General features: G+C 44.9%; 1 protein-coding gene across 1 annotated transcript in view; it reads right to left on the bottom strand.

Moving 5' to 3' along the window:
- Nucleotides 1–22,922, bottom strand: part of LOC138259478 (cytochrome P450 2C19-like) — a 564,007-nt gene extending 541,085 nt beyond the window's left edge. Inside the window, exon 1 of the mRNA XM_069207248.1 lies at nt 22,693–22,922. Coding sequence (XP_069063349.1) covers nt 22,693–22,893 — 201 coding nt within the window. The 5' untranslated portion in view covers nt 22,894–22,922. The remainder of the gene's footprint in view (nt 1–22,692) is intronic.
- Between the last annotated feature and the right edge of the window lie 884 nt (nt 22,923–23,806).

Genomic DNA, 23,806 nt, shown 5'->3' with positions numbered 1-23,806 from the left:
ACACACTCACGCTTTCAATCTGAGAATAGGATATAACACTTCTCCCTTCCTTAACACAAAACAACAGTAACAGCATATAAATGTTTTTTTTAAATACAAACTAATTATAATAAACTACAGGACTTTGGAAACAGGTACTTCACGACAAGTTATAGTCTTTAAGATGTGACGGAGGTTTGACAAATGTATTCGATGTCCTCACATCTGATCTGCATGGCAACTCTCCAGTGTTATCCTTCCAACTACTTGAGTCTGAGTTCTGTGTGGAGACTCCAACGGTCTTCTTATGAAATACATCTCTACACGAGGAATTGGAATCTCCTCTAAATTTAACAATTCTATTCAAATTCCAAACTCTATTATCCTCTGTTTTCACAGCATTGGTAAATAATTTCACAACCCTCATAGGACCAGAGAGTTTCTTTTTCATCAGAGGATTTCTGATTAGAACACAATCACCCACATTAACCACAGTTTTCTTCACAGCATGGGTCCTATCAAAATGTACTTTACTCTTCACCCTCTTTGCACACTCCCTAGACATCCACTCATCATTCACCATCACCCTACCTCTACCATCAAGTAAGTTATTAACCCAAGTGGGTTCCAAATCAGAATTACCACGCCTACCTCGAAACAGGGATAAAGGAGTCTCCCCTGTAGACGTGTGAGGGGTATGTCTATAAACATAGACCTTTTTTAACACTTCTTCCTTCCAGTTCAATTGGTTATCCTTAGCAATGGAGATGGTTTCTTTGAGAACCCGATTAAAACGTTCCAACATACCATTACACTCAGGATGGTACAAAGCACAGAGTTTGTGCTTGATACCACACCCATGCAAAAAATCATTAATTTCCCCTGAAACCAACCGTACACCATTATCTGTGAGAATGGTATTGGGTAAACCTTCTTGAATTATTAACTTCTTGATAAATTTAATTACCTTGTTAGTTTCGATACTTCCAGTAAAATTCACCTCAGGCCACCTTGAAAACATATCAATCACCACAATCATATATTCGCCCATGCCACCACTATGAATGGGTCCTAAGATATCTAGTGCAATATCTTGCCACGTACCTTTTGGTATCTCCTTAGTGATCATGGGTTGAACACGAGGTTTCAAAGCTTTTTCACTCACTGCACACTGTAGACAATCTCTGACAACCCTTTCAGCTGGAATGTCCATCCCTGGCCACCAATAGGAGGAACGCAACCTCTCTTTGGTTTTCGAGATGCCCATGTGACTATAATGAGCCTTATTTACTAATTGACTCCTCACACTACTAGGGGGAACCAACCTCGTACCTCTTAATAACAGTCCATCAACACAAACCAATTCATTTCTTACGTTCCAAAATTCTGCACTCCCCCCACTACCTTGTTTTTTACTCCTCCAATTATCTTGTAATAACTTAATGACTTCTTGTAGCACCACATCTCCCAAAGTTTCTTCACGCCATTTGGCCTCGAGGATTATTTCAAAACTGACTTCACACACTCGATCAAAACGTTCTGTATCATCACCCTCCAGACCATCGCTCTCATACTTCCGACTTTCTGTAGAAACTAATCTAGATAAAACATCAGCCGATAAGTTATGCGAACCAGGAACATATTCTACGACAAAATCGTACTCCTGTAATCCAACAATCCACTTAGTGATCCTGCTTGAGACAGAATCAATTCCCTTAGAATAGAAAACTTGACATAAAGGTTTGTGATCAGACCTCACGACAAAAGAACCTCCCCACAAGAACTTTTTTAACTTCTTAATCGCCCAAAAGACCGCCAGTGCCTCCCTCTCGATCACCTAATATTTGCTCTCAGCACCTCTAAGACTTCTAGAAATAAAGGCAATGGTGTTTTCTGGATCTAAACCACCTTGTTGTAAAACTGCTCCCAACCCCTTGTTACTGGCATCAGTCGTCAAAATAGAACACTCATTAGGATTAAAATTCTTGAGTGTGGGCGCTGTCGTAAGAGACTCCTTGAGATTACAAAATTCCTTCTCACATTCATCATTCCACTTGAAATCAGCACCCTTTTTTAACAAACTTCTCATGTTAAAACATGAACTGGCAAAATTCCTGACAAATTTACTGTAAAATTCAGTCATACCAAGGAATCGCACTAGTTCCTCTCTCGAAGTGGGGGAAGCCAAACACCGAATAGAGTCGACCAGTTCTTTCTTGGGTAAAACACCCCCACCAGAAATAGTGTGCCCTAAATAATCAATGGCCTCCACCCCAAACTTGCACTTCTCAGCCTTTATTGTTAGAGCACTCTCTGCTAACTTTTTAAGCACCTCTCTGAGTCTTGTCATATGTTCTTTGAAGTCCTTACCATATACTAGTATGTCATCTTGATATACACATACTCCACACAATCTTTTCAACACACGTTCCATCAACCTTTGAAATACGGAAGCGGCAGAAATCAGACCAAAAGGTAAACGTACAAATCTGAAGGTGCCATACGGAGTAATAAAGGCCGTGTAGTTTCTACATGATTCATCTAGTTCGACTTGGTGATAAGCCGACGTGAGATCGATTGTAGAAAATACCTTAGCCCCTGAGACTGTAGACAGCAATTCCGTAATGTTAGGGAGAGGATACCTATCTACAATAACACACTTGTTGAGCTTGCGGAGATCCACACAAAGTCTAATCTGGCCATTAGCTTTCCTTGCAATAACAATGGGGGCCAACCATTCTGTGCCCTCTACTTCTTCGATTATTCCTTGTTCCTTTAGTTTCATCAGTTCAGTTTGAAGATCATCCCTTATGGAAAAAGGTACACTCCGTACCTTGCTGCAAAAAGGAACAGATCCGGGAAACAATATGATCTTGTGTGAATAACCTCGCATGCACCCTATCTTATCGCTAAATACGTTTCTGAAGTCTTGACGAAGAGTAGAAATGAAATCTGGATTTACTTCAGTGTTATTTATTTCTCTCACACACTGCAGTTCCTTAAGGACAATGGAAGGAGACCTGTTGGGGTCAAGCATCACCCCCAAATCTCTTTGATGCCACCAACTAATTATGCTATCCCCTTTTTTTGAAACATACACCTTGCCCGTGGTCTGATGTCAGGCTTGGAAAGTTGAACCTTCCCTTCAAGATGTTCCTGATAAAATTGATTGGATATTATTGTTATTTTGGCGCCAGAGTCGAACAGCATTAATGTCCTTGCCCCTTCCACCAATACATAGTCTACAGGCCCCTTAGCTTTGCAGTCAGAGATTTGCAACACAATCTGACCACACTGAAAGTCACCAACCCTCTGAGTTTCATCAGGGTCATTAGCAATGGAGTTGACTGACTTCTTAAACTTTCATTGGTTGCATACCGCAAAGAAATGACCCTTCTTCTTGCAGTACGAGCAGAAAGCTTTAGAAGCAGGATATGATTTGTCATTAGCAAAATGTCCTTCTTTACCACATCTAAAACATCTTTTATTGTTGACGGACCCTTGAAAGGAGTTATTGGGTCTACTGTCTTTCCCCACTACAGACACCTCCTTGTATTCTTGTTTCCTCATGACCTCAACACACTTTACAGAGTGTTCAATTCTTTTTGCCAGCAGGATGACCTCATCTAGATGTGGATCATCTAACAACCAAAGTTCATCACGTACTTTATCCATTTTGCATCCAATGTAGAGCCAAACCTGCATGAGGAAGCTAAACGTCTCAGATCTGTTAAGTAATTCTCAACTGTTTCTCCTTCACGTTGAAGTCTCTTACTGAAATAGTACCTCTCCAAAATTGTGCTGACCTTCGGCAGATAATGCAAGTCTAATTTTTTAATACAAATTTCATACTCATTTAAAGCAATAGAATCAGTGTCAGGAATAACTGGGAGATGGTCGAAAACTTTTTGACCTTCCGTTCCTAGGCAGTCGAGTAACAAAGCAGTCTTCCTTTCAGTACTAAGTGAAGTACCACAAACTCTAGCATACCTTTCGAATACTTTCTTGCACTTGCTCCACTTGATTGGAGGATCTCCAGGAGTGGAGAGAAAAAAGGGAGAGGCAGCAACATTCTGCATTGTGCAGAGGAGAAGAAAAAAAAAATATATATATATATAAGTAGCTAGAGTAAAATATTTGAAAAGGACTTATTTTATCAATCTTGCGTGGAGCAATGGACGCTGAAGTTAGCTTGGCTTTTGAGCAATGGATGCTGAAATTAGCTTATCATATGTATTTTGCAACAGAATTGTCCTGAAAACAGGAGACACAGAACACAGAAGACTTTAAGTCTGAAAAGCGTGTGGGTTGCCTTGGAAACGGGCTAGGCCATTGTGCTTGAATCTGCGTGGAAATTGTCCTGACAACAGCAAGTGACTCGGTTGACGTGGAAACAGGGAGCTCGAGAGTGCAACCTGGGCTCAAGAAAAGACAGATGAACAGCGGAAGAAAAGGAATACAACTATGAAATTGTAGGCAGCTTACGGTTACAGTCCAACCGAGTTCATTCGAGCGTCCCTTTTCTTTTCTCTGGTAATATCTGGTAATATCTTTCAGTGTCAGGATGCTTTCTGAAGTTTGCGTGGGAAAGCCTCTCGTCGCCAGTGTATCATCCGGTGATTGTGAAGACAAGGATGCAGTTCTTGAGCTAAAACGAGTTGGTTTAATGCAGCAATAAAAGGTTATCTCGAAGAGAAAGCATCCCGACCTCCGCCTCCCTCTGCAACCGTCTCCTCTCTCTCTGGCAACACTCTCTATTCTCATGCACGCTCCACATTCTACATTTGAACCCTTGCGCTCACACATAACATTTGCATCCACGCGCTCACACACTAACACTCGCGCTCACACACTCACGCTTTCAATCTGAGAATAGGATATAACCGTGGCTAATCCAGTAGTAGAGCACTTGGTCCGTATCAAATGCAGTGCGCAAGTCTGGTGGGACGGCTGTCTTGTTCTGTCCAGCTCGAAATGCGCACTTGAAAACTCCTGAACTCACCCTGTATTAGGGAGCCGGAGGAACACAGACACAATCTTCCATTCACCATTGGAGCATTAGATTCACCTGCACGCTCCAATCCTGATGCTGCTGTCATGCCGTTTACCTTCATAAACAGTATGAGTGCATCACCTAGATTGGTTCTGCGGGTAAGAATACAAGGAAGCACAATCTGTTCATGCAGGTCCAGGTCCAGGTCACCTCACCTCTCTCACTCTTTATTCGGCTCTCCCTCAATTTTCTCCTCTCACTTTCTTTGCCTCGTCGTCATCCCTGGCTGCTCTGACCAGCCGTCATCGCAGCACTGCACAGCCCCATGCTCCTCTGTCACTCCCCAGTCTCTGGACCGTCATATTAAGGCCCAGGCCACAGATGCTCAGAAAGGCCCCCGGTGCTACACCGAAAGGAAACCCACCTCCTTTCCCACCCCCTCCTGCCTTCCATGGTTCGGAAAACAGGCAAAGAGATTATTTTAACAACAGACTGCACTAAAGGCACAGACTGCTACTCCTGAGAGCCACCGGTAGGGCTGGGGCAGGGAGAGCCTCACACCAGACTGGCCTGGGCTGAGGTGAGGAGGACTCCACAGTGCTGCTGCAGCCACATCTCTGGGGGCTCAAATACAGGCAAGCAAATGTACTTTACTATGCCCGAACAAGAGTGTTTTAATTAAATGCTTTTCATCAATTACAACATCTTTGTTAACGTTCGCTTTGTTAAGGGCGGAGCTAAGTCTGCTGCCATCATCTAAAGGCAAAGTTTCAGGTGGCAGGTGTAAGAGAGGTGAAGCTTTTAACATTTTAGCGTCAACAACAAAGCTACTTTCGGTTTATATCAAGATTCTTTAGCATTCTGTGCACCATCTATATTTCACTGTTTTCCTTAACATAAAAAAGCATAATCAACAGTTTGACCAGTCAGTGGCATGTGGGATATATATATTATGGCCCGTGTTTTATGGTCGTCAGAATCTAGGTTCTTTTAAGTGAATGAGTCTCACACATCTGCAGGTGGAGCGAGCTGTGTGACTCGTAATTGCCATGGCAGGAGCATTTATTTTAAAGGTTATTACATGCTTCTTTTTTGGAGCATTAAAACAACTTTATTACAGTCAAATATACACAGTTAAGCTAACACATGGAAATATTCTCCTAGTAATATAGTTTGTAATGAAGGGGTAGTAAGGGAAACATAAATAGGAACAAATGTGCCCAATAAGGACGATCTTTTGGTTCAAATGAAATGAAATCCTGGAGTGAAATTCCAGCATAACATGGAAAACATGGTATATATTCACTACAAAATGGGTGGATGGATGGGCGCTCGTCTGGGGATGGCTGGATGCTCTGGTTATTGACTCATGGTGAAAGGATACATTCATAGATGGACGGGTGGGCGTATGATATAACAGTGTGTCTAAAAGGATGTGTGAATGTGCACATGAACGAATGGATGAATGCTCCATGCGATGGACAAATAAATGGATTATGTTCCAGTGATTAGAGACATGGATGGATGAGTGAATGGGAGAGTCTCTAGATGGATAGATATATGTACGCATGAACAGATGAATGCAGTGGATGAAGAAACCATGGATGAATTAATGGGGGATGATATGGTGAATGATGCAAGGGCTGAACACCCTTATGTCAGCCAGACTTGCTTGCTACGTAAAAATCATCCCCAACTTTTATCCCCCAACATTTTGAAATGTCACCAACCACCACTGCTTACATACCCATACACCCACTCATACATCCACTTACTCAGCAATACAGTTACACAGATACTCAGTCATACAGAATATAGCCACCCAGACAATGAGTCACTCATCCATACAACTACTTGTACACTCACTCACCCATACAACAAATAACACAACCAGTCACTTACCCACACACTCACTCACTTTGTCATATAGATACTAACACTATACTCACTCTCCTACACAGTCACTGATACAAGTACACATTCACCAATACATTCACTGACACTCACTCATGCATACAGTCACTGACACACCCACTATCTTTCCCATACAGATACTGACACAGCCTCTACATCACTCAAAGAACCACTCACACAGCCACTCCCTCAGTCATGGAAGCACTCAGTCACTCACTTACCACTAAAGCTACTGAGAAAACCACTCACTCACACATAGAACTACTCACACCTCCACTTGTTTGCTCATACAGCTACACAGAAACCCACTCACTCAGTAAAACAGCTAGCGACACAGCCAGTCTCCCAACTGTACAGCCACTCACACAACCACTCACATACAAATGCAGACACACACATATCCGCTCAGATGGCATACATTACAAATACCATCATGGATCAGTAGCTCTGGAAGAGTACTAATTTAACTTATACAATGCCTTCATATGTATCTTTAACTTGCATAAATGTTTGTTACACAAATGCAGACTGGATGATGTCATCAGTGCCATAATCAGTGATGTCATTTGAGATGACATGAGTGATGTCATCAGTGATGTCACTGACCGTGGTAGGTCATAAGCAGTGCATTGCGGGGGCATAAGTTATAGTTAGGGCTGGTAATTATAATTGCTGAATTTCTATGGGGTTGTGCAAATAAGTACATAACCTAACTATAACATGCCTGTAACCTTTGTTTTTTTCAGTGAATTTCTATTTTTTTTTAATGCAGAGTGGAGGTTGATTGCTGGGCGTGGCCTGTGGCCAGGACCTGATGCAAACCCCTGCATGCATCCAACCCCCGTGCATGCACCCAGCCGCATGCCACACCGCACACACCTTTCGAGGGAAAAGCAAGGAGAAGGCACACAAGAAACTAGGGCAAAAGAAAGGGGAAAACATTGGGAACAAGGGAAAGTCAAGGATAAGTCATGCAAACAACGGGGGGAGCAAGGAGAACGCAGTGAAAAGGAGGGAAAGGCAGGTAGCAGGCATGCACAAAACAGGGCTGAGAGCAAGGAGAAACAAGTGAGAAGGCAGAAAAGGCAGACAGCAGACATGCACAAAATGGGGCTGAGAGCAACAAGAAAGAAGTGAGAAGGAGGAAAAGGCAGGCAGCAGACATGCACAAAATGAGGCTGAGAACAAGGAGAAAGCAGTGAGAATGGCCCTGGGGAGGTGGTGGTCCCAGGGGCCAAGAGACTTTGTGCGGCCCCTCTAACAACCTTTTAAATATTACCAGGGGAGGTGGTGGTCACGTGGGCCCGGGTTGGGTCCGCGTGTCCCACATATATTTCTTATTTGTAGTCCCGAGGAGGTGGTGGTCCCTGGGGCTTTTGAAAGCCCTAGAAGGGAGTACCCCCCGCACCCCCTTTTTTTAATTATATTAGTCATGCCCCCGGGACCTGGCCCACCCTGGGCAAACATTAATAAAAAGCACGGTAGACCACTCTCTTTCAAAAGTTTTTCACGAAAATCCACAGATCCACCAGCAGATTTTGCCAAAATTGTTTTAATAACATACTTTTTAGCCCTAACGGCATCCAGGGTCATAGCAGGACCAAGGCTAAGGGGTTAGGGTATTCCTACCCTGTCCTCTTTTTTTTGGCATTTCTTCTTAGGACTCTGCTTTCTAAATGGCTGCCAACACTTCCTGGTTGAAGTGTTGGCAGCCAATCATATATCAGCACGGGGACTGTTGGGTTCGGAGAGGATGCGCTTCCCTAGATATGTATATTTTTCCCTTCAATATCTCCTAAACTACTGAACAGATTTATACCAAATCACAAGAAGCACTATCTGCGCACCAATATCTAGCTTCCTGACAAATTTGCTGTCATTCCATTCAGAGAAGTCCCAAGAGGACTGTGGCAGCATTTTCAGCAACCACTGATGAAATTCGATTTCTGATCTCTGCTGATGAAGGATAAAATCCAGAAACACTAGAGAAGTACAGCACTATCTGCACCAACTCTGGTGAAAAACTATGGCTAGTATTCAAGTAAAGGCAAACATTGTACTGCATTTGCCACAATGCAAAGGGGCGAACTGTGCTGTGATGTGACGCAGCATGCTCCCATCCCTCTTCTGTTTCAAAAGGCTCCCTTGAGCCAACAAGCTGACGAGCTTTTGGAGATGCACCTGTGTGCCAGTGACAGGTACTGAGACCTGAGAGGACTGTGGCAGCATTCCCAGCAAGCCCTGATGAAATTTGATTTCGGATTTCTACTGATGAAGGATAAAATTCAGAAACACTTGTGTCCAGAGGTATACAGCACTGTCTGCACCAACTCTGGGTAAAAACGACAGCTAATATTCAAGTAAGCGCAAGCTTTGTACTACATTTACCACACTGTAAAGTGGTGAACTGTGCTGTGATGTGAGGAAGTGTGCCATTATCCTCCTTCTAATACTGTTCAGCAGTTCGGGCTGTAGGCATACCTAAATATCCTAAGGGAAAATGCATGGGGAAAACGCATTGCAGGACCCCTTTTTTTCTCCCCCCCAAAACTTTCAAGACAACAGCTGAGGTGATTGTCATATTAGTTTTGAAAAATTCTTGAAGGTTAGTAAAATCACGCCAAGGTTATTGGCAAAAAAAAAACGCTTGCCCTATTGAAACTAGGGCCCATATTTATTCTTTTTTTAGCGACGAATTTGCGTGATTTTTTTTACGCAAAAGCAGCGCAAACTTACAAAATACAATTGTATTTTGTACGTTTGTGCCGCTTTGGAATCAAAAAGTGGTGCAAATGTGATGCTGAAAAAGTATAAATATGGGCCTAGGTCTGTGCTATAACTACCAACTGGCAACCACCTGCAGGTAACACGTATATATATATATATATATATATATATATATATATATATATATCTATATATATATATATATATATATATATATATATATAGCTATAACTACATATCTCTATATTTTGCTATTTCTCTCTCTCTCTATATATATATATATATATGTATATATGTATGTATAGATATACTGTATATATATATACATATATATATGTATATATATATATATCTATATGTATATATATATCTTTCTGTAATTTACTGCAAATATATGCTGGTGGATTAGATGACACTACTAGAACCTTCACTCTTTAGCTTTCCTCATGAACATATTCACTGTTCTCAGAGAAAGAACAATCAGTGGTCAACTCTGATATGTAGCTTGAATGTTCTTCACTATCTCCTTTTAAGAATAACCTAATTTTATTCCCTTTACAATTCCTGCATGAGAGAAAGAAAAGGCAATGGTGATCTCTGACATGTAGCTTGAAAGTTCCCCAATTTGCCATCTTTTTCTCTGTTTTTTTATAAGGAAGAATTCAAAGAGGATTAAGGAGGACTGAAAGCTACTTGTAAGAAACTGGGATACTGGTTGACTGGGGAGTTAGCCCTGATCAATCAGCAACCACAATCCTTGTCAGGGTAAGGCACAAGCGAACCCCGACTCCTCTGGTAGCCTGGCGCAGAGCTTAACTTAGAGTCAATGTGTAAAGTACTTCAAATAGTAAAACAGTGGAAACTCCACACAAAAAGAAATCCCGCATCAGGTTAGAAAACTAGAGCTTAATTTAATAACTAAAACAAGGCAAAAACAACAAAAAAAACAATTATTAGAACCAGTGACATTGGATTTTAAAGATTTTTTTTAAAAAGCACCAAACTTTGTAAAGTGTCAACTCTGAATATCTAGTTGCCCTGGACTGGGACAACGTCAGTTTAGGCTGACCCTAATGGATCGTGGACCGACTACACAGTCCCAGTTAGGCTAGCTGAACAAGGTACCTTCAATCTAGGTTTGCGGAGTGTTGCATGGATCTGTGTTGAAGATATGTTGTTGTAGGAGGCTGGCCTGGCTTGTAGTGGGTACCAAGGGGTGCTTACACTCTGTACCAGGTCCAGTTATCCCTTATTAGTGTAAAAGAGGTGTTTCTAGCAGCTTAGGCTGATAGAAGGTAGCTATAGCAGAGCAGCTTAGGCTGAACTAGGAGACATGCAAAGCTCCTACTATACCACTGGTGTCATATGCATAATATCATAAGAAAACACAATACACAGATATACTAAAAATAAATGTACTTTATTTTTTATGACAATATGCCAAAAGTATCTCAGTGAGTAACCTCAGTATGAGGATTCCAAATATACACAAGATATATGTACACAATACCAAAAACATGCAGTAATAGCAAAAGGAAGTAATGCAAGCAATGTAAAGTTACAGTAGATTGCAATAGGCGCACATAGGTATAGGGGCAACACAAACCATATACTCCAAAAGTGGAATGCGAACCACGAATGGACCCCAAACCTATGTGAGCTTGTAGAGGGTCGCTGGGACTGTAAGAAAACAGTGAGGGTTAGAAAAATAGCCCACCCCAAGACCCTGAAAAGTAGGTGTAAAGTGCACCTATATTCCCCAGAGAGCACAGAAGTCGTGATAGTGGAATTCTGCAAGGAAGACCAACACCAGTAAAGCAGCCAAAGTGGATTTCCGGACTAGAGTACCTGTGGAACAAGGGGACCAAGTCCAAGAGTCGCGACAAAGTCGAGAGTGGGCAGATGCCCAGGAAATTGCAGCTGAGGGTGCAAAGAAGCTGCCACTGGATGGTAGAAGCTGTGGATTCTGCAAGAACGAAGAGGGCTAGAAACTTCCCCTTTGGAGGATGGATGTCCCACGTCGTGAAGAAGCTTGCAGAGGTGTCCCCATGCAGAAAGACTGCAAACAAGCCTTGCTAGCTGCAAGGGTCGCGGTTAGGGTTTTTGGATTCTGCTGTGGCCCAGGAGGGACCAGGATGTCGCCACTTGGATGAGGAGACAGAGGGGGAACGCAGCAAGTCAGGGAGCCCTCACAGAAGCAGGCAGCACCTGCAGAAGTACTGGAACAGGCACAACGAAGAGGAGTGAACTGGAGCTCACCCGAAGACACAAAAGGGAGTCCCACGACGCCGGAGGACAACTCAGAAGGTTGTGCACTGCAGGTTAGAGTGTCGGGGACCCAGGCTTGGCTGTACATGAAGGAAATCCTGGAAGAGTGCACAGGAGCCGGAGGAGCTGCAAATCACGCGGTACCCAGCAATGCAGTCTAGCTTGGGGAAGCAAGGACTTACCTCCACCAAACTTGGACTGAAGAGTCACTGGACTGTGGGAGTCACTTGGTCAGAGTTGCTGAGTTCCAGGGACCACGCTTGTCGTGCTGAGAGGGGACCCAGAGGACCGGTGATGCAGTCTTTTGTTGCCTGCGGTTGCAGGGGGAGGATTCCGTCGTCCCACAGGAGATTTCTTCAGAACTCCTGGTGCAGAAAGGAGGCAGGCTACCCCCAGAGCATGCACCACCAGGAAACAGGCGAGAAAGTGGCAGGATCAGAGATACAAGGTTGCAGTAGTCGTCTTTGCTACTTTGTTGCGGTTTTGCAGGCGCCCTGAGCAGTCAGCGGTCGATCCTTTGGCAGAAGGTGAAGAGAGAGATGCAGAGGAACTCGGATGAGCTCTTGCATTTGTTATCTAAAGAATTCCCCAAAGCAGAGAACCTAAATAGCCAGAAAAGGAGGTTTGGCTACCTAGGAAAGTGGATAGGGTAGTAACACAGGTAAGAGCCCATCAGAAAGAGTCTCTGACGTCACCTGTTGGCACTGGCCACTCAGAGCAGTCCAGTGTGCCAACAACACCTCTGTTTCCAAGATGGCAGAGGTCCGGAGCACACTGGAGGAGCTCTGGGCACCTCCACTGGGAGGTGCAGGTCAGGGGAGTCGTCACTCCCCTTTCCTTTGTCCAGTTTTGCGCCAGAGCAGGGCTGGGGGATCCCTGAACTGGTGTAGACTGGCTTATGCAGAGATGGGCACCATCTGTGCCCATCAAAGCATTTCCAGAGGCTGGGGGAGGCTACTCCTCCCCAGCCCGGACACCTTTTTCCAAAGGGAGAGGGTGTAACACCCTCTCTCTGAGGAAGTCCTTTGTTCTGCCTTCCTGGGCCAGGCATGGCTGGACCCCAGGAGGGCAGAAACCTGTCTGAGGGGTTGGCAGCAGCAGCAGCTGCAGTGAAACCCCGGGAAAGGCAGTTTGGCAGTACCCGGGTCTGTGCTAGAGACTTGGGGGATCATGGAATTGTCTCCCCAATGCCAGAATGGCATTGGGGTGACAATTCCATGATCTTAGACATGTTAATGGTCAAGTTCGGAGTTACCATTGTGACGCTATACATAGGTAGTGACCTATGTATAGTGCACACGTGTAATGGTGTCCCCGCACTCACAAAGTCCGGGGAATTTGCCCTGAACAATGTGGGGGCACCTTGGCTAGTGCCAGGGTGCCCACACACTAAGTAACTTAGCACCCAACCTTCACCAGGTGAAGGTTAGACATATAGGTGACTTATAAGTTACTTAAGTGCAGTGGTAAATGGCTGTGAAATAACGTGGACGTTATTTCACTCAGGCTGCAGTGGCAGGCCTGTGTAAGAATTGTCAGAGCTCCCTATGGGTGGCAAAAGAAATGCTGCAGCCCATAGGGATCTCCTGGAACCCCAATACCCTGGGTGCCTCAGTACCATATACTAGGGAATTATAAGGGTGTTCCAGTATGCCAATGTGAATTGGTGAAATTGGTCACTAGCCTGTTAGTGACAATTTAGAAAGCAGAGAGAGCAGAACCACTGAGGTTCTGGTTAGCAGAGCCTCAGTGAGACAGTTAGTCATCACACAGGGAACACATACAGGGCACACTTATGAGCACTGGGGCCCTGGCTGGCAGGGTCCCAGTGACACATACACTAAAACAACATATATACAGTGAAATGTGGGGGTAACATGCCAGGCAAGATGGTACTTTCCTACAGTTGTGCATCTGAAGCAATGTGCAGTTACAAGATGCAGTGATGTTGGGATAGGAGACCCTGCATCCTCATCGAGGAACCTGTCGATGGGGCTTGCGATACTAAGGATGGCGTCAAAAGTGCAGCGTGCAGTCTTGGTGATGTCGATTTCTGCGAGGCTGCATTGCAGAGTCTGGCGTTGTGGTTGAGGCTGCCGTTGACGAAGGTTGTTAGGAACTGCACCAAGGGTGCACTCCGCAGTGGCAGTCCAAAGGTGTGGCAGGTTGCACCAGTGATGCAGGTGTATGTGACAGGTCCAATCCATGCAGCAGAAGAGATTCAGCAGTTCTGCTCTGGGTTTTGCCACACAGCAGAAGAGATGTGTCCATTCTGCTTGTCCCACTGAGACTGGTAAAGCACTTTAAGCCCACTTCCCAGGGCTGGGGTGGCACTACTTGGCTGGGTAGACTCACAGATGGCAAAGTCCAGATGGAAGGTTGTTGGAAGCTTGGTATGTCCCTGAGATGTCAGGTCAGGAAACCAGACAAATAGCTCTTGGAGTCATTCTTGGTTCTGGTTTCAAGAGATGCAGGTCCAGTCTTTCTCACAGAGGCAAGAAGGCAACAGGCAGCAGGTCAGCACAATAAAGCAGGAGTCCAGAAGAGTGCAGTCCAGCAGAGTGACAATCCTTTAGCAGTACAGCAGTCCTTCTTCCTAGCAGAGTATCCATGGCTCCAGAAATGCACTGAAGTGATGGTGTCTGAGATCCAGTATTTATACTGATTTGGGCTTTTGAAGTGAGGGTGAAGCTTCTGGAGGTTTTCCATTGAAATCCCCAGGCATTCTGTCTTCCCTGACCTGGCTTCAGACTACCTACAGGGGGTATACAGCCTTTTGTGTGGAGGCAAGTGACAGCCTATTCAGGTGTAAGTGGGACTGTGCCCAGCTCCTCCTTCTGTTCCTGGCACACCCAAGCACCCTATTATGTGTGGCTGTCTAGGAGGAAAACACAAAGCCCTACTGTCAGCTACACCTCCGCATGTGACCAGGCTACAGACAGTAAATGGACAAGGCAGGAAAATGCCTACTTTCTAAAAAAATTATTTTCTGAATTACAATTTAAAATCCAACTTCACCATAAGCTAGGATTTTAAATTGTGATTTCAGAAATACCAAATATGAACTGGTCATTTCTACTAATTTGGAAATTATACCTATAACATGTAATAAGGCAACTCCAATGTTATCCTTGGGGAGAGATAGGCTTTGCAGTACTGAAAAAACAAATTTAAGAGTTTTTCACTACCAGTGCATGTAAAGTTGAAAAGTACGTATAACAATTTTTTAAATACGTTGCACCCTTCCCTCTGGGTTGTCCAGATCCTACCCTAGGGGGACGTATATGTATTAATAAGGAAGGTTTGAGCCTGGAAAATGGTTTATTTTGCCAGGTCAAAAAAGCTAGTTAAAACTGCTCACACAGGCTCTGCAATGGAAGGCCTGAGACGTTTAAGGGACTAATTAAGTGGGTGGTACAATCAGTACTGCCGGCTCACTAGTAGAATTTAATTTAAAGGCCCTGGGCACATGTAGTGCCACTTTAATAGGGACCTCTAAGTCAATCAATCAGTCAGTATTTGTATAGCACTGCTAACACCTGATAAGCTATCCAGGCACTTGAAGGCCCCAGAGAGGCTCATTCGAACAGCCAGGTCTTGAGGGTCCTTCAAAATTCCGGAAGTGAGGTGATGGTCTGGAGCTACATGTGAAGGTTCTTCCAGGTCTTTGCTGTGATGTAGGAGAAGGAGTGTTCTTCATGTCTGCTTGATGGATGCGAGGAGTATGGGCAAGTGAAAGGAAGATGGAGTGTAATCTACTCAACAGTTGGTGGAAGTTCAGGGAGTGGTCAATGTAGGCATGTCCTTGGTTGTGCAAAGGCTTGTGTGCGCGGGTCAGCAACTTGAATCAGCATCTCTTCTCCATGGCGACATGGGGAGCCAGTAGAGTTGCCTGAGGTGGGGAGTGATGTGGGTTCATTCAGGGAGGTTGAGTCTGGCTGCAGCATTCTGTATGGTTTGAAGTCTCTGTAGGAGGTGAGTGGTAATTCCTACATAGAAAGAATTGTCAGCCACCAGTGATGAGGGCCTGTGTCACGATACATCTCATGTGCAGTGGTAGCCACTTAAAAATCTTACATATCATGTGCTGAGTGAAAAAGCAGGTGGGGGACACAGTGCTGGTCTATGATTTCATGGGGAGCTTGTTATCAATGATGATTCTGAGGTTTCTGGTATGGTTCGTGGGTGCGGGTCCCAGGTCTGATGGCCACCAGGAGTCATTCCATGGTTGCTTCTGTTACAGAAGATCAGTACTTCTGCCTTGCATGTGTTCAGCCTCAGGCAGTTGTTCTTCATCCAGTCGGTGACACTTGCAGTGTATCTGTTATAGTTGGTCCTGGTGGTGATAGGGTCATCGGTGAGTAAGAGGATGAGTTGGATGTTGTTAGAAATGGGGTCTTTGGTTGGCAGTCAGGTTATCCCCATCCAAGTAAGGACCCTCACTCTAGTCAGGGTAAAAGAGAATCACCCACAGCTAACCCCTGCTTACCCACTTGGTAGCTTGGCACGAGCAGTAGGCTTAACTTCAGAGTGCTAGGTGTAAAGTATTTGTACCAACACACACAGTAAGTTAATGAAAACACTACAAAATGATACAACACAGGTTTAGAAAAATAGAGAATATTTATCTAAACAAAACAAGACCAAAACGACAAAAATTCACAATACACAAGTAAATGTATCAATTAAAAAGCAAAAAGGGTCTTCATGTAGTTTTAAACACACACAAACACTGTGAGCGTGAAAATGTATCTTGGGTGCGTCAAAAATAACCCCACACGGGCGAGTGTGCATCAAAAAGGGCTTGCGATGGTCGATGTAACTCACGAGCAAGACTTTGTGTCGTTTCTCATTTTGTTGGGTCGGGCGCGTCATTTCTTCTCTCCACAGGCGAGCATTGCATCGATCCAGTCAGCACTCTCAAGTCCAGGCAGGCCTTGTGTTTCTTTTAGATGCCGAGCAGTACTTGCGTTGGAAATCCAGCCGCACGATGATCTGAAAACCATGCAGCATGGGTTGCGATCTCACCAGCCTCCATCAGCGATGCTGAGCATCGTTTCTCCAGCTCCGTGCATTGATTCTTTGGTCACGTTTCAGGCGAGCGTCGATTTTCAGCCGCAAAGCCAGTGGTGCATCGTTTCCTCAGCCGCAGATCGGAGTTGTGTCAATCTTTTCCCCGCACAGCGCTTTATGTGTGGATTTCCTCCTCTTAGGCTGCCAGCTTTTCCTTTCAGGGTCCCAGGAACTGAATGGGCACCACTTGGCATAGTAGGAGTCTCTCCAGAGACTCCAGGTGCTGGCAGAGAGAAGTCTTTGCTGTTCCTGAGACTTCAAACAACAGGAGGCAAGATCTAAATCAAGCCCGTGGAGATCTTCACAAGAAGGAAGGCAACACAAAGTCCAGTCTTTGTCCTCTAGCACAGGCAGAAGCAGCAACTGCAGGATAGCGCCACAAAGCACAGTCACAGGCAGGGCAGCTCTTCTTCCTCAGCTCTCCAGCTCATCTCCAGGCAGAGGTTCCTCTTGGTTTCCAGAAGTGTTCTAAATTCTGTGGTTTTGGGTCCCCTTCTTATACTCAATTTCTCCTTTGGAGTAGGCCTACTTCATAATAAAGTCTCTTTTGAATGTGAAATCCTGCCTTGCACAGGCCAGGCCACAGACGCTCACCGGGGGTTGGAGACTGCATTGTGCGAGGGCAGGCACAGCTCTTTCAGGTGTGAGTGACCACTCCTCCCCTCCCTCCCAGCACAGATGGCTCACAGGAAATGCAGACTACACCCCAGCTCACTTTGTGTCATTGTCTAGTGTGAGGTGCAACCAGCTCAACTGTCAAACTGACCCAGACAGGGAATCCATGAAAAGTGGCATTTTCAAACACACAATCTCAAAATCAACTTTACTAAAGATGTATTTTTAAATTGTGAGCTCAGAGACCCCAAACTCCACATGTCCATCCACTCCCAAAGGGAATCTACACTTTAATCATATTTAAAGATAGCCCCCATATTAACCTATGAGAGGGACAGGCCTTGCAACAGTGAAAAACGAATTTAGCAATATTTCATTGTCACAACGTACAAAAAACATTACTATATGTCCTACCTTAACCATACACTGCAACCTGCCCTTGGGGCTACCTAGGGCCTATCTTAGGGGTGCCGTACATGTAGGAAAAGGGAAGGTTTAGGCCTGGCAAGTGGGTACACTTGCCAAGTCGAATTTACAGTTAAAAACTGCACACACAGACACTGCAGTGGCAGGTCTGAGACATGATTACAGAGCTACTTATGTGGGTGGTATAACCAGTGCTGCAGGCCCACTAGTAGCATTTGGTTTACAGGCCCTGGCACCTCTAGTGCACCTTACTAGGGACTTACTAGTAAATCAAATATGTCAATCATGGATAAACCAATCAACAATACAATTTACACAGAGAGCATATGCATGTTAGCATTGGTTAGCAGTGGTAAAGTGCTCAGATTTAAAAAACCAACAGCAAGAGGTCAGAAAAATAGGAGGCAGGAGGCAAAAAGATTGGGGATGACCCTGCATAAGCAAAAAAGTCCAAAAGATGTCATCTGCTTAGGACATCATGTTGAGACCGTGAGCTCTGATGATGTTGACCAGTGGTGTCATGTGTGCTTTGAATAGCATCGGGCTGAGGGACGAGCCCTAGGGGACACCACAGATGATATCTTTGGGTTTGAAGGTGAAAGATGGTAAGTGAACCCTCTGTGTTCTTCCGGTGAGGAAGGAGGTGATTCATCTGAGTGTGTCTCCTTGGATGCTGATGTGGTGGAGTGTTTCAATCAGCATGTGGTGGTCTACTGTGTTGAAAGCTGTCAAGAGGTCGAGAAGAATCAGAGCTGCTGGTTCTCCTCAGTCAAGAAAGGTTTGGATAATGATGGTGGCTGTGATCGGAGTGGTCTCAGTGCTGTGATTGCTGAGGAAGCCAGACTGGGAGGCGTTGAGTAGCTGGTTCTGCTCCAGGTGTGTTGTGATTTGTTTGTTGATACGCTTTTCCAGTACTATGGCTGGGAATTGAGGCAAGGCGATTAAGCGGAAGTGTTTTTAGTTTTCTGGGGTCGGCGGAGAGTTTTTTGAGTAGTAGACTGACTTCGGCATGTTTTCAGGTGTTGAGAAATGTTGCAATAGTGACTGAGATGTTGAACAGGGTAGTGCATTCCTGACTGATCCTATGGTTTCTGAGGTTGAAGATGTGGTGCAGGCAAGGGTCTGTGGGAGCTCCTGAATGGATGGATTTCATGATGGAGGTGGTGTCCTGGGTGGAGTGGTGGTTCCAGGTGGTCAGTCTGTGGTTCATGGCAGTTGTGGTGGGGGATTATCTGTTGAGGAAGTCCATGGGTGTAGGTTGTGGTTCCATGTTTCTGTATATGGTTGTCATTTTGTCATGGAAGAAGTTGGTGAGGTTGTTATACAGTTCTTGTGAGGGTATTATGTTGTTTTCACTGAAAAGTTAGAGAATTCCTTAATGATGTTAAAAAGTTCCTTGCTGTTGTTAGCGCTGGGTTTGATGCATGCGTGTGGGGCTATCTTCTTTTTTGCTCTCAGCAGGCAGTGGTAGGGGTTGAGAAAGGTCTTGAAGGCTGCCCTATCAGGGGTGTCTTTGCTGACATGCCATTTCCTCTCCAGCTTTTTGCTGCCACGTTTCGTTGTTCTGAGTTCTTAGGTGTACCAGCGGACCATTTTGGAGGATCATCTATAACTGTTGTCTTTGATGGGGCGATCCAGTCTGTGCAGTTGGTGATCCAGGTGTTGAAGTTCTTGATTCCATGTTCCAGGTTGATGGCAGCAGCTGGGTGGGAGGTGTTGAGGGTGTCTGTCCACCAGGTTTCTGAAATTTTGCTCCAGCTGTGGTAGGGGGTGCTGGCCATCATGGGGGTGGTGGGTTCAAAGGCTGGGGATGCTGAAGTGGATCATGGAGTAGTCGGTCAATATGAGTTCTGTGACATTGCTTTATTTGATGGAGGTGAAAATTGGGTCCAGCATGTGACGTGTGGTGTGGGGTCACAGATGATTTGGGTCAATTTGAGGTTGTCAAGGAGAGGGGGCAGTATTGTTGTTTGGGTCATCGATGTGGAAGATTAGGTCACCGTGAAAGATGCAGTCCTTGGAGTCCAGCGCTAGGGGTGCAATGAAGTCTGTGATAGTGCTGCAGAACTTGGAGTTCGGGCCCAGGGTTTATATGTGAGCATACGTCTGATGGTTATCTTGTCGTCTGTGTGGATCTTAAAAGTTGAAGTATTCCATGGGAGTCGTGGTATTGTCAGTGGTAGGGGTGTACTGTATCATCTCTTTCTAGATAATGGCTATTCCTCCTCCTGGCTTGTTGGTGCAGTCATGGTGATGTTATACCCGTCAGGGGTCGCTGTGGTGTTGTCAAGGGCAGATGCGGGGTTGAGCCAGGTCTCAGTAAGGAAGACAATGTATGTACAAGGGTGGCGGTGAGGTTGCATAACTCCGTGCAGTGGTTGCAAATAGAGCGCATGTTGAGGGCGCAGGCAGTGGAGTCGGTGGGTCACTTCTGGTGTGATGTGGCAAGAGGTTGGTGTGGTGCTTTGCGGCATGGCAGTGTTTGTGCTGGTGTGATGCCAAGAATCACTTGTAAGACTAATATGGACAAGTTAAGGTTTTTATGTTGATTCCAGGTAGGTTAGGCAGTCCCCTCTGTCTGTTCTCATTACATCAAAGACCAAAAGCACCATAAAAAACAGGGGATTAATGGATTTCACTGGTGTAGGAGGAACCTCAGGGGCAAATTTACAAGAAAGTGGCACATCGGTCCCGATAAACCACTTTTCTTGCACCCCTCTTGCCCCCCTAACGACACCATGGTTGCGCTGTATTTATAATACTATGCACCATGGCAGTCGTTACCACAACAGCTTAAAAATGTTTGAAGCTAGTGCAGCAAAGCACAGGGAGGCCCACAGACTATTATGGGTGTGTCACTTTAATGCCTGTCCCAGCATTAAAAATGACAGAAAAAATGGTGCAGTGAAATCTTGTAAATTTCACTGCGCCATTTTATCGGGCCTCCCTGCGTGGGAACACCCCCTTGCCTACATTATGCCTGGCGTAGGCATAATGTGGCGCAAAAGGTTGTAATGTGGCACAATGCATGCATTGAGCCACTCTGTAAACATGGCGCAGGGAAATAGGCCACCTTAATGCTGCTTTAGAGTCATAAAAATGATGCTACAGTGGTGTTAAGGTTGTGCTAGAGGCTTGTAAACCTGCCCTCAGTGTGTCAAAGGGAATGCATTGGAACATTTTCCTCATCCACCAACTACAACTGTTTTCTGGGAGGTGGGCTGAGGAAGCAGTGTGTGCAGGATCGTATGCCTGCCATCGTCTAAAACAGACTTCTGAATGAGGACCACAAACTTGTGCAGCATGCAAACATGCTTAAATGTAACCCACCTTCCACTCAGTGTTGGTAACCCACACTTACTAAGCATCCATATATGATGACCCCAGTCTGGGGCACTGGGAGGTTAATATCAAAAGTCTGGCTTGCTAGAACAGTAGTCAGTCTCACTCAGAATGGGTACAGTTTTGATGTCCACAGTCATCAGAGCTCTGTCAAAGTCAAATCAAATAGAAAAGCAAAAGAATGAAGCAGCTTCACCTGATCTTGTAAAGGACCTACTCAATTTCTGCATTAGATACCTTTTCAGATTAAGTTAAAGGAGGGAGAGCATTTGTGAACTAAGTGATAGCTCCTTACTGTACCAAAGTCACTGTGTCTTGGCACTTGGACCCATATTTATACTTGGTTTGCACTGAATTAGCGTCTTTTTTTTTTTTTACGCTAACTCATTACAAACCTAACTCCATATTTATACTTTGGCGCTAGACACGTCTAGCGCCAAGCTAATGATGTTTATGTCATTTTCTGGAGGGGAAAACCCACCTTGCGTCAATGGGATGCAAGGTAGGCATTCCCGTCCAGAAAAGGACGATATGGCCTTTGCACCATATTTATCCCCCTGTGCTAAAATCCAGAACAGGGGGATGGGGGCCTTAAATAATGTTGCTAAGCTTGCTTAGCATCATTATTTAAAACCTGGGTCTAGGGAGGCGTAAGGGGACCTGTAGGCAGATTTCCATAGTCGGAGATGATGGAAATTGCCCTCAGGTGCCCTTCCATGTACCCAGGGACACCCCCACCCACCCCTACCCACACCAGGATGTCACCTACGGATGAGGGACCAATCCAAGGTAAGTCCAGGTGAATATTGTGTTTTTTATTTTGCCAAACCCCGCTCAGGGCCCTGACTTTGGGCCCCCTGCACGGCGCCGGCCCCAATGGCCATGCCCAGGGGACATTTGTCGCCTGGCATGGCCATTGGGGTGGTGGGCATGGCTCTTGTCTTTACTAAGACAGGAGCCATGTCCATGTGGCTTGTGCGCCAGAAAATGTCGCTACATTGCTTGGGGGCAATTTTTTTTGCCTCTAAACAGTGTAGCGCCATAATTTGGCGCACAAGCCCCGGTTCCCCCATGCCTCCCCGGCCCTGTTAGTTTCCTTTCTAAGAAAGCTAACAGGGCCTTAGCGTCGGGTAGCATCATTCCATAAATATGGTGCCCAGCCGCTGGCACTGTACTTTTTTACTCAAATTTGCCTAACGCAGGTTTGCGTCAAAAAGTATAAATCTGCCCATTGGTATAAACAGCTACCACCATTTGGAAGCTGTAAATTTACCTGGGCTTCTTTAGGGAAAGATTTAACAAGCACCTAAACCACAGCTCCCCTGAAAATAACAGTCAAGATAAAGCCTCCATACCTTCATAATTGACTTGACCAGGTTTTTGCTATCCAATTGGAGCACATTCCCAAGAAATGGAAGAGAAATTGGACCAGGTGGCAGTTTGCTTCTCTGGCAGGTGGATTTCCAGACTGTGATGAAAACCAGGCAGGTCACAGTGAGAACCAATGAAAGGAAGATTCCACCACCGAGCTCCATAACTAAGAAAGAAGTGTCCATGATACCAGAGCAGTACTGTGTGCTCCAAAAACAAGGTCTGTGTCTTATGTTTTCAGTTTATGGAGAGATGCCTAAACGTTATCAGCGAGCTGTTTATCCAGTCTTGCAAATAAATTAATGTTTAACTTTAGTAGGACACAGGTCAGTGGGCACATCACACAGCACAAATAACGCTGACCTTTCTTGCCAGAGAAACGGCTTGCAAGAATAACACACAGTGCTTTGTCTTCCCGTGTTATACACTGTCAAAGTCAAAGTCAAAACAGCTTTATTCGGTTCTTTAAAACCATACAAGCAAGCACAACATTCAAAATGTTTAAAAATGTAAAATTATATGCACTGCTGAAAACATTCACTTCTAAAACATTCACATTTAAAATGCATTTACATCTAAAACTGTTTAGTTTACATACATGTATGTACCCCTTTCCCTTTAACAGAGTTACAATGAACCGTTGGCGCGGGCCTGATGGTGTTCACACAATAGCACAAAATATCGCACGAACGGGGCCTACCGCCTCGAGATTATAAATCCCCTGGGGACTTGCTACCAGCCAATGCAGAATATATAGAAGGGATTCCTAATTTCAAGTAGATAGGGCTCAATGGTGGGACTGCTTTTTAACATAATAAAGAACCTCACCCAAGGTTTAACTAATTTAGTAGTTTCTCGCTCCAAGTTAGCCACTAGCGAGAACTGCCTTTGCGCCCATTTCCAATCTCTTTTAGTGAGCGAACTAGGGGACTAAAACATCTTGGGACAGGCTTTTTATTTGCTGAAAATAGCCTATTCTGCTCCCTTTTTCCAGGGCCAGACAATTCTTAACGATCTTCAAATGTAAATCAAGAGCTGGGTTAGATTAAATCCTAATACAAAGAGCCAAAGGGACTAGGGTCACCTGGTCTGCTAAAT

Source organism: Pleurodeles waltl, chromosome 9 (assembly GCF_031143425.1).
Source record: "Pleurodeles waltl isolate 20211129_DDA chromosome 9, aPleWal1.hap1.20221129, whole genome shotgun sequence".
Classification (NCBI taxonomy): domain Eukaryota; kingdom Metazoa; phylum Chordata; class Amphibia; order Caudata; family Salamandridae; genus Pleurodeles; species Pleurodeles waltl.
The sequence above is the reverse complement of the archived record's forward strand: the minus strand, read 5'-3'. Positions and strand labels throughout refer to the sequence as shown.